The sequence below is a fragment of the Phalaenopsis equestris genome, unplaced genomic scaffold (assembly GCF_001263595.1).
Source record: "Phalaenopsis equestris unplaced genomic scaffold, ASM126359v1 Scaffold000504, whole genome shotgun sequence".
Taxonomy (NCBI): domain Eukaryota; kingdom Viridiplantae; phylum Streptophyta; class Magnoliopsida; order Asparagales; family Orchidaceae; genus Phalaenopsis; species Phalaenopsis equestris.
The window spans coordinates 172,178-183,854 of record NW_018164944.1 but is presented as its reverse complement, the minus strand read 5'-3'; the positions used below and the strand labels follow the sequence as shown (position 1 = coordinate 183,854).

At 31.2% G+C, this 11,677-nt stretch overlaps 1 protein-coding gene across 1 annotated transcript; it reads right to left on the bottom strand.

The window, feature by feature from the left end:
- Nucleotides 1-1,750: 1,750 nt before the first annotated feature.
- Nucleotides 1,751-6,840, bottom strand: LOC110028227 (lipid transfer-like protein VAS). The gene is made up of 3 exons (XM_020729985.1): nucleotides 6,461-6,840; nucleotides 6,321-6,356; nucleotides 1,751-2,097 (listed from the first exon to the last, which is right to left on the bottom strand). Exons 1-3 carry the CDS (start codon nucleotides 6,795-6,797, stop codon nucleotides 1,985-1,987), a joined length of 486 nt encoding a protein of 161 aa, XP_020585644.1. The 5' UTR covers nucleotides 6,798-6,840; the 3' UTR covers nucleotides 1,751-1,984.
- Nucleotides 6,841-11,677: the final 4,837 nt, after the last annotated feature.

The window sequence follows — 11,677 nt, the reverse complement described above, 5'->3', positions numbered from 1 at the left end:
GTATATAACCGTAAAAAAAGAGCGATGACACTCTTTATTAAATTGGTTGAGATGACACTCCTTAGCTTATAAATAATGAATCGGGTGCCCTTAACATATCAACTATTTAATTTCTTCCTTTAAATGACTACAACTTTTAGCTAAATATCTTTTTAAGCAATTGAAGTGATAATCCTAGGATTGCTTTCAATTATTTAGACTTTTAGCATCTTTGGTCATTCGAGTTTATTAGAATTTTAGAAACTCATTAGATTATTAGCTTTAGATGCATTTAATAGAGAATAGTTATTTGATTTATGCCAATTTTTGTGTGAATCCTTAATCTTTTGAATAATTTTGCTTTCTACATTGGGATGTTTGTGCAATTCCATTAGAGGCACTCTTGTAATTATTATTGAATTATTCAAATTACTTATGATGAGCATTGATTATCTTGTTACTAGTCATTTGTGCTTCTATTTGATGAATGAAATCAACAAAGGAGTGAACAATCTCTAGCATTAGATAAAAATAGAAGGGTTAAGAATAATGATCTCCTAGAAAAATAACTTCAAATATACTCCTAAATTTTGACAAGCCTTTAAAGAGAATCTTTAAAAATGCTCTTTAAGAGTACTTTCCACATTTTATCAAAGTTCAAAAAATATGAGAACAGACTTTAATGACTTTAATTGACAATAAATTATTTCATAAAAAGCCTAGCTTGGCTTATCAAAGGTATGGATGGTTCTCTTAGGAAAAGAATAAAATTAAGTATGAGATTGCCTATTAAGGGTGGTAGAAAAGACTTAATAGATGAACTAATAGGAGGCTTATTGGATAATATAAAATTATCCTGCAATGATTAATATGCTCATAAGAATCAAAGGATCCATCACAAAAATCATAGTTGGTAGCTTGAACCCCACATAAATGGGATTCTAGAAGGCTATGTCACCGAATTATTTTGGACCGTGTCACAGAATTATTGATGCAAAGACTTTTAGTTATTACATTGGCTAATGTCTTCTAGTAATCTACAATCAACTAATGTTAGTCAACATCCTACTTCCAATGCCCAATCCTTTGCCCCTTTCATCAGTCAACTAATGTCTTCTAGTATTCATGTCCTAATATTTGATATACATCAACATTGAATGTGTAATAACAACATAAATCCAACATTCATTAACCAGAAATCATGGATTCATGTCCTACTTATGGTACCAGTCATCGCCTTTCTTTCATTGACTAATATTTGTTGACCAATGCCAAATTCCCTATGTTTCCCCTTCACTGACAATAAATATCTATCTTTTTATCGAACAATATCCACCAATGCCCCATACCAAGAACCAATCCATTCATTCATGCCATCAACAAACACCTACCATCATCTTTGACCAACATTGCAACCTCTTACAATTACCTCAAGAGAAAGTCTAAAACTAAATTACTATACTGTACTCTCTCCTTCAATTGCATGTGCGTGCAAATTATTGTAATCTCAAGTCAATACTAGAGCTGGAAAGACTCCATAATTTTCTTTTTTCCATAGATTTCTCATGCAAAAAATATCCCTTAGATTTGTGCAATTCTTCGTGTTGTGTAAAATCTTTTCTAGAAGCTAAGAAGTAATTCATAATCTTTATTACCATAGATTTTATAACACAAAAGTGGCAAAAAAAATCAATTGAAGGTATAGCTAAAATATCTAAATATTCTTAAAAAATATATATATTGTCAGCTTCAAATATTAGACAAGGACACAAATGCAATCAAACTCAATTTCTGCCAACCATCATCCATTGTTTTTGTTCATTTCAGAAGGTAAAAAAATCCTAAACCAAACTATGCAATGTTATTGAATGATTACTCAAACATAATCCAAACATAATCTATATAAGCGGTACAAAGGGGCATAAATCGCATTAAAAAACAATTGATCAAAACAAGTAAGAAAATGGACCACTGCTCCGTCAAATCGCTCCCTCTTAAATTCCTCCTATGCAAAAACGGAACACCAAATTAAAAACAAACCAGCCATAACCCATAAGCCCGACCGTGTTGACCCGCCTGCACCATTGTTGTCATTTCCAGGTGTGGCTTGGGGAGTACCTACAATGTACAAGTAAATAGTCACCTTGTATTCGTAACTCTATCAAATACATTATATCAAAAAAGCCATTGGTGAGATGAAGATATTATGAAAGTCATTGAAGTTTCATAAATATGCATATATTGTTGCAATTCTTTGTATTTAACTTTCACATATCTCTAAAAAATGTTCAAATGATAAGGGAGCTTAACATAAATTCATGATGAATTCAAAATTATTTGTTCTTCTAAACTTAGCTATAAGTCAGTTTGATCTCAACTCGATTTGTTAGAAATGCATTAGTCAAACTAGGCTTTGTCCCAATCATTTTAGAATTGAATGAACTTTTTATCTTCTATGAAAAAATTTTAGTCTATATATATATATATATATATAGTTTACGAGCTTTAGAGTAGCAAAATTCAAAATATATTTGTCTCAATTCAAACTAAATCATGCAAGTTTATTGGCTAGTACATTTCAGCCAAATCCTACCCAATCAAACTTATAAGCTTATTTATCAATGATTTTCAATCTTCAAATCAAATTCATATTGCCAAGTAACAAAATTTTTATAAGCATCCAATAAAAGATTCAGTATTCAAGGAGCTTAAACATTGCAATTCCGAAGTCCGGACAGCTTTTCACAATGAAATTTGAGTGAACCCCAAGTAAAACAACACAATAGATAAATGAGTGCGACTAAAGATGGAGCAAAAAATTCAGAGACCATTTGAAATCACTTTTTTTTTTTTATCTTTTATTTTGTTTGATTTATAATTTGATTTGAAATAAAATAAATGTAGTTTTAAAAATATTATTTTATTAAATATTAAATATAATGATTTATATTATAATAATGGCAGTCACAAATAGAACAACAATGACTACAGGTAAGACAATGCTAACGACGATGTAAATGGTGCCCAACAGCCTGTGGCAACTTGAGATGATAGGCAATGGCAACAACCAGTCGGTATTGATAGTTGTAATTATTTTTAAAAATATGAAAATATCTAAAATTTATTTTGTATATTTTAAAAATAAGCAAATTTAGTTTTAAAAATAAAAATAATGCAGGTGAAAAATATACTAAATAAATATATTTTTAAAATTAAAAACAACAACAACAGCAGCCTTTATACCACTAATTGGGATCGGCTACCTGAATTTGTTTTCTCCGTTTTGTCCTATTGAGTGTTTTCATTTAATTCTAATAAATTAAGATCATTTTTTATACAATATGACCAAGTCTTTTGAAGGTCTACCTCTACTTTTCTTAACATAAGTCGAATTTAAGACATTTACTCTCCTAACCTGAGCATTAGATGATCGGTGTTTAATGTGACCAAATCATATAAGACGACTCTCTCTACTCTTGTCTGCCACTGGAGCTACACCAACCCTTTCACTAATACATTCATTTCGTACTTTGTCTCTAAGTGTCAAGCCACTCATCCACCTAAGCATACTCATCACAGCAATACTTAACTTAGCTTTATGCTTCTATTTTAAAGGTCAACATTCTGCGCCATGATGCATTGCAGGTCTCACCACCATTTTATAAAATTGAAATGCACAAATAAAAAATTATAATAATCCAACAAGCCCTAAATGTCTATATTGAGGGGCTATTTCATTTCCTACATTAGTGGGGCAAAATAAACCAAATACAAGAAATTCTAATATTTTGACGTTTGGTTGGATAAAAAAGAAATACAACAAAAAATTTTGATGAATTTGGACTTCAACCTCCAGATCAAAACTAGTGTATTCCTTTTACACTATATTCCTTTTTCAGTAAACCAAACATCCCCAAAGTGAATAATTATGATGGTTTTCTCCGTTAAATGTGATAATTAGCAATTTAAAATACCTAAGAAATATCATTCATGATTCATAATTAGATGCTCTTCTAACTTGTTCTTATTGCATCAGGATTTGTCTCATCCAAGTAATCAATCTTGAACTAATATCAAACATTTAAATTCATATCACCGTTAGTACCAATGTTAAGACCATCAATTTATATTCTGTCATCCAATTCAAATCTCTAACAAAACTAATATAGGTATAAAGTCTCCAATGATCCATCCATCATCATCACACGTGAATTAATCTAGCAATAATCTTCAACATTATTAAAATTTTTTCATTCTTCAGTAGACGGACCAAAATACCAGTGGCATTTGAACTGAGTGGTATTTTGTCTAACAAGGAACTTAAAATAAACATTTGAAAATCCACCTAAGTAATCACAGAAATTAGATTTTATGAGAAAGGAAATAGTCCAAAACTTAGAAAGGAAGATTTTATATTTTACATAGTTATATGAGAATTTATGCACAATGCTTTGACACTATACATATTTATGATTTAATTTGTCCAAACATAAAAGTGGCAAGAGGTGTCCTCAACAAATCCTCATTCCCTCAAGAATTATATGTCATACAAAACTTAATTAACTTTCATTCAAATATCTATGAAAACCTCAAAAATAATAAAGATAAAATTAGTAGCCTCACTTCTTCATATCAAAAGAAAGATCAAATTAATTCATTTCAATTCTTATTTAACATAACTTCAACCATAAATTTTAGTATTTAAGATGTTTCCAATAACAAAATATTTAGGTAATTTAACATTTAAGTTAAATGTGTCTAGGATATGCTAATATAGTATGGGACTCAACACCAACCATCCATCTACTTTACCACTACTATATAACATTTTTGGAATGCATTATCCCACATCATAGGTAATAGTTAATACTTCCACTTAACCAATCAAATGTTGCATAAGCTAAAATTGCGGTGAGGACAATGGAAAAATATTCAAAATTCATGCTTCGGACTAATTATTATTTTATAAGTTTTATTATGTATTACAAGAAAAGGGAGAATCAAAATACATGCCACATAATTCTTGTGTACTTACATATTTATCACCTAAATTTTGATAAACACCTATATAACACTTAAATATTTGAATTGCATAAAAAATGTCACTAATATTGGCCATTTTAAAGAGAAATATATATTTTTATGCATGTAGTTTAATTTACCTGAGACAATAAAGTGTTATATAAGTAAATATCAAAGTTAGGTGTTAAATATATAAATAAATAAGAATAGTGTGGTGTGCATGGAATTCTCCCAAAGAATATATTACTCTGCTTAAATTTTCTTAGTAATTTTAAAAGTAATACCATAAAACCTTTATTATAATGAAGAATAATTTCTTTCTTATACAATTATGTGCTATAAAAATCAGCTCAGTCAAATAATTAGAAAAAAAAGCTCCTCATGATTTTTAAATCATATTAAAAAATATTTTTAAATTTATTTGAAATATGATGTCATGCAATTGAAATAAAATACTAAGTATACTTGTTTTTTGTATCACAATGTAACAAAAATCAACCATTCAATTAAAAAAATATATTATTAAATGAAGAAATTTTGGGTTAGGATATCAAACTCAAATCTGATCAAGATGTTTTTTTCCTAATTAGTGATTTACTTTAAGATGAATATATCAGAAATGAATATATTTAAGATGAATATTATTAAATGCGAAATAAATATATTTGTGATAGGCTTGGTGTAGCTCCTGTGACGGACAAAATGAGAGAAAGCCGTCTTAGATGATTTGGTCACATTAAACGTCGACCATCTGATGATCTAATTAGAATAGTAGATGTTTTAGATTCAACTTGTGTTGAGAAAGGTAGAGGTAGACCTAGGAAGACTTGGGCTTATTGTATAAAAAATTATCTTAATTTACTAGATGATACTAAATAGGATGAAATGGAGAAATAAGATTCATGTAGCCGGCCCCAGTTGTGGGATTAAGGCTTTGTTGTTGTTGTTGTTGTTGTTGTATTGATTTACTTTAAGATGAACGTCATATATTACTAATGAATCAACTCTCTTGTTAAGAAGATAATCCAAAAACATGAAATCCAGCCTTATTAAATTTGGATTAGGATAATAAATTTGACTCCAACTTATATATAAATTCGTAATCATGCTAGGGCATTTCCTTAAGAAATTGTAACTGATTGGTTTCCATATAATCTATGAAGGGGAGAGGATTCCATGATGAGCAGTTCATATATTTGTACTTGTAGAATTTTAATGGAATCAAAGTATTTTCAAATGAGCCATCCTCAAATCAGAGTAACTTCATTCTAATTTGATTGCAAGTGCATCGATTTCTGGAAGGATAAATAACTCCTTACCTGGAAGACCTGGTGAACCAGAGGGCGATTCTACCGCTGCAGGACAAAACAGGGGAATTCGATAAGAGATTTCACCAACATCGACAACAAATCAGGAGAAAAATTTAAAAAAAAATGGAAATCGGAAGCAGCAGTGGTACCGGTTGTATTGCAGAGATTGGACGAGGAAGTGGTGATGCCGCAGTTGACCGGAAGTTTGAGAGCCTGGCTGGCATCCACACCGAAGGACTTCAAGACCTCGGGATTGCTGAAGATAGCGCAGAGACAAGGTAAATCGGTTCTCACGGCTTCCCTGAGCGGTTTGCAGCAGTCCTCCGGAGGATTCGAACTGTTGAGAAATTTTTGGCACGCTATCAGCTTCGTCGCGCAAGTCAGCGAAGATCCCTGCGCCGCCGCGTTCGACGCCATCAACGCCAATATCGCCACCACCATCAGCGTGATTGTCGCGGAGCTTTTCGCAGCAGCCAAAACTCCCATTTTGAGCAAGTCAATTAGGAGTCTCCTCTTTCACTTTACTAGGCGTTCGACTCCTGCTGCTTCTGTTATATTACTTCTAAGGCGGCTTAGGGCTAGCGATTGTAGTCACCACCGGTGGATAACCACAAATGATTTGACTTCTAAAAGGGTGATCTTTCTTTATAATATTTTTAGAAAAAAAAACTATTTTATTTAAAGAAATAATTTATTGATTCATTGCAATCATCTCATGGGGGTGTTTATAAGCATAAGTTTTTAATTAATCTCAATTAGAAGTATATTAATCTTTTTTGTTTGGACACTTTTAACTTATTAGAACTTGGTCATTCAAATCATTAAATGAGGGTTGAACATTATAATGCAATAACTATTTAAATTAGTTTAATATGAGATATGATATTTTACCTTTTTTTTCCTCATTTTTTTATCATAATATGTTAAAATTAGATAAAAATATGGCGTTGAATAGGTCACAATAGAGAGAAAATATTCATGTATCCATGTAGTCGTCCCCACTTAGGCTCTGTTTGGGGCAGCTTATTTGGTGTGGTGGTGTTTTGAAAACGCAACTAGTCTATTTGGGTAACTGTTTTTTGGCAACTTATGCGTTTTTAAAAATCCGAAAACAGCGTATTCACACCGCACCTATCTAGGTGCGGAGGGAACTTTCTGACAGCTGTCTGACTTTTCCAAAAAAATAAAAATTTGTAATAGTCATCGCACCTAGCTTATCAGCATATTATTTTTAATCAGCTTATCAGTAGATTATTCAAGAAGTTGCAGCTGCCCCAAACAGACCCTAAGTGTGATAAAGGCTTATTGTGGTGGTTGTTGTTTTATTTAAATCATTTATTTTGAGTCAACTAATTAAAATTGAAAAGATGAACCTTGTTTAATATGTGAATCGCTTGATTCATTGAACCCGATTATGGGTTGTTCTGTATGTGTCTATGTAAAAGCGTGTTTGAACTTAAACCGAATGATCAAAGGACCAATTCACAATTGATTGGTCGAATAAGTTGATCTGAACTGAATTCAAAATCAAGACAAATTTATTCATTAAATAAATTAAATTTTTATTTCAAGGAAATATATTGTATTTAACAATCATCAAGAAGGAGCCAAGATAGATTGACTTTGAGCGGGCTTGAAAATGAATAAATTTGTTGTATTCATGTTGATCCATCTTAAGAATTATTTCTATGATTATTTTCTCATACGGTTTATAAAAATTAGTTGCCCTAAGTAATTGTTGTTATAAAGGTTTTAAATCTAAAAATCATATATGGCATGCAAATGTTTTAATAATTAGTCATAATTTTTAAAATAAAGAATTAGGGTAAGTAGTTTGGAGATAAAAATATGCTTAAGAAAAACTTAAAGGGAAAGAAAAAAAATCAAATGTTGAATGGGTGATTAGGTGTAGTTGTTAGTACGGGTTCCAATTTGAGTTGGTTTGTTGGGTTCATGTCTGACTCAACGTTAATCTAACATAAATGTGCTTGATTCGAACTTGACCCTTTAATCATATGAGCCCAATTAGAGTTTGAGTAAGTAGTCCAATTGAGATTGTAGGTATTGGAAGATGGGTCATCAAACCTAGCTCCTATGTTAAGGGGTAAAGATTATGAAGGCTAGTCATCAATGTGTTACCATATTCCTCAAATGATCTAAATTTTTTTTCGTTGGAGTTTGTCATATCAAAGTGTTGGAGCATTTTTAAAAATATATATATATATATATACTTTTTTTATTTAGTTTTTCTCAAAAAAAAAAAAAATAGCACCTGCAAAGAAACAGAACAAAAATATAGATGCAGCAACAAAATTAAAAAAAAATAAAAACAAGAAAAATAAAATTGTCAAACTTAGATCCTAAGTTTTTCAACTGAAGCTTTTCTAACAACAGAACACAATTATTAACGCCAAAAACTCATTGTGGAGTAAGTCGGTTATACAACGCAAGTGCACGTGTCAAACAGTATGTGGTTTAAGAGTCCACGTATGATCTCATGTGGAAAGTCTAATAACTATTTCTGCAGAAAAATCTCTAGCATACTAATTTAGTTAACCCAATTTGGTGGATCACAACGATGTCTTAAGTCATAAGGTTCAAGCAAAAATACAGTGAATGACAAACAACAAAAAACAGAAAGAGCGGAATAATTTTGTGAGTACCTTCAAGATGAGGCTCGAGCTTTTGTGATTCAGGGATTGTGGTGAACATAATTTTCCTAATCCTAAATGTTTTCTTATGTAATTGCTATCAATTGGGGATATAATACTCCTTATGTCTATATTTAGGTCAAAAGAAGCCCAGAATCTATGAAATTAAGGCTTCCTCAATTCCCATAATATGCTCCATAACGATTATGACTCCCTGAAATGATTACAAAATTCCACTAAAATATGTCTATCCTCTTGGAATTCTGTGATAATCATTCATTTCCACTACGCAACGGTTAGCAGTCATAGCTTTATAAAATATTTTAATATATTAGTTGGTCAAACTATGAGCAAATTAAGTTCATAGGTTTACCATAACACAGACCATGAAAGCACAAGTAAACTCTAATGAAAAAACATTAGTAATAATCCCTTCTCACATACAAGTCTCTCACAATTCACAAAACATATGAAACTCTCACTCTAGAAGGTTCCCACCAAAGGAGGAATAAGACCTTGAGAAAAGCTCTCAAATTCTCTCCAAATCTTGCCTCTAGCAGCTTCCAACGACTCTCTGATGCAGAACTTCTTTCCAAGCCTCCAAGAGGCCAAGAAGCCAAGAAGCAGTTCTCTCATAAACAGGTTTTTATAAGTTAGGTTTTATATTAGGGATCCAAATAGGTTTCCAAACTCTTCAAATACGTCAATGAATCCAAAATGGGCAAATATGAGTTATGGATGTTTGACGGTGTGGTCATGTCCGAAACTGGTGTGGTTACGATAGAAACCAACATGGTCATGCCCAATTCTGGCGTGACTGTGCTAGACAACTCTATGTCTCGTGTTTTGACTCATATAACCTGCACAACATCAACACAAAAATATTTCTCAAGTGCAAATCTGTGATAAATTAGTAAAAATATCAGGTAAATTGCAGGGAAAAATGAAGGTGAAATAACGTAAAATTGATGCATATGAATACTATTTTCTGGTAATGTCAATAATATTTTTTTAAAAAGAAATAATTCAATTTATTTATTAGAGTCAAGGAAAAATTTTGCTTAAATATATAACATTACTAAGTTTGGTTGAACATTAAAAGATATTTTTTAAAATATATTGTTATTTTAATACCAATTTAATGATCATCATCCCTTAATTTAATTTTCATTTAACTCATCAGCTTAATTCTGAAAAATCAGTAAAAATTATAGTGGGTTTTCATCTGCTAGACCGTTGTGCTCAAGTCATTTGTAGGGCAGTTGATTATAGCTCAAAAATTACTAATCGCTTGAACATTGACTTAAATTTAGGCTCGGATCAAAATAAACAAGTTGAGTTACGAGCCAAAGTTTGAATTGGATATTTTTCAAGCCGATGTTAACAATCCTAATGATATTAGAACGATAAATTTAGCGAATTTAACACGAATATCTTTAACCGCTAGAAAATTAATTCAATTTTTATCTTAGATTGAGATCAGATCGTAATAAAGGAGCCAATTAGCTCAGAATCTCATGTTTGACAGCTCCAGACGCTGACGGAGTGGCATACGTTTGTCTTTATTTGTCAATTCGCGGTGGCCAGAGAAATTAGTTAAGTAATAGCTGGCAAGTAGCGTTCAAAAAAGTGATTTCCGCGTCCAAATGTACGTCGCGAAGCACGTTCTAGTTTTGGCAAAATTTTGAATTTTTGATGGGGCTGAAAATGAAAAAAAATAATAAATAGAAAAATTATTTCGTACGGACATCATATACAGAGATGCATGAATATATAAATGAAAAAATTATTTCATACGGACACCGCAGCAGAGATGCATGCGATGTCTGATCTACACCGACGATCACCGCAAAGATGTATTTCGGTGGACCCCGTTTTTAACTTTTTTTTAAAATAAAAAATATTTTTGATCAATGGTGGAGATCAGGTGTAGATCTGCCACTGCATGGAATAATTTTTTTATATAAATGGGGGGCATTTGTGTACATTTCATTCAATTCATATATATTTACATATCTAACACCTAAATTTTATCTTTTATATTTATACCATCCAAATGTTTTATATCATATGAAAAATATCATTATTCTATTTCTTAAAAAATATAAAATGCGACTTTTGAAGTATAAATAAGATGACTTATGTGTAAAAAGCTAAAATTTAGGTAGTAGATAAGTAAATGCATAAGAATTGAGTGGTGTGTATGTAAATCTTCCTAAATTAAATTAAATTAAAAACATTAATTTATCATAATAAATATATTTTATTTCAAATAAAAAATATAAATAAAATAAATATAAAGATAAAATTAATCACAAAACGACGGCTCATATGTAAACAAGTGACCCTTTAAACCTAATTATTTTACCCATTTAATCATCTTGTATGCACTTGACAAATCAGCGAATAATTCAAGGATAAATTTGTAATGATTTTTCTTGTCGTCGATAGGTGAAGTTTTAGACAATTGGCTTCCTAAATAATAGCTTTTCTTTTGTGTATATAACGAAAATATCAGTATGAATCTCAAAGAAAACGAACGATCAAGACGAATGGGTCTCCTTTCGAGGTAAGCAATTAAACGACGATTCAAGGCAAACCATGAAGCCGCGTCTCCAAATCTTGGATAGTTTCAAGCTCCGAATATGGTTTCCCTGCTTAGAAGCGGTAAGACCTGCCGAAAGTGAGGCGTGAATCATCCCGATATCGAGTCTC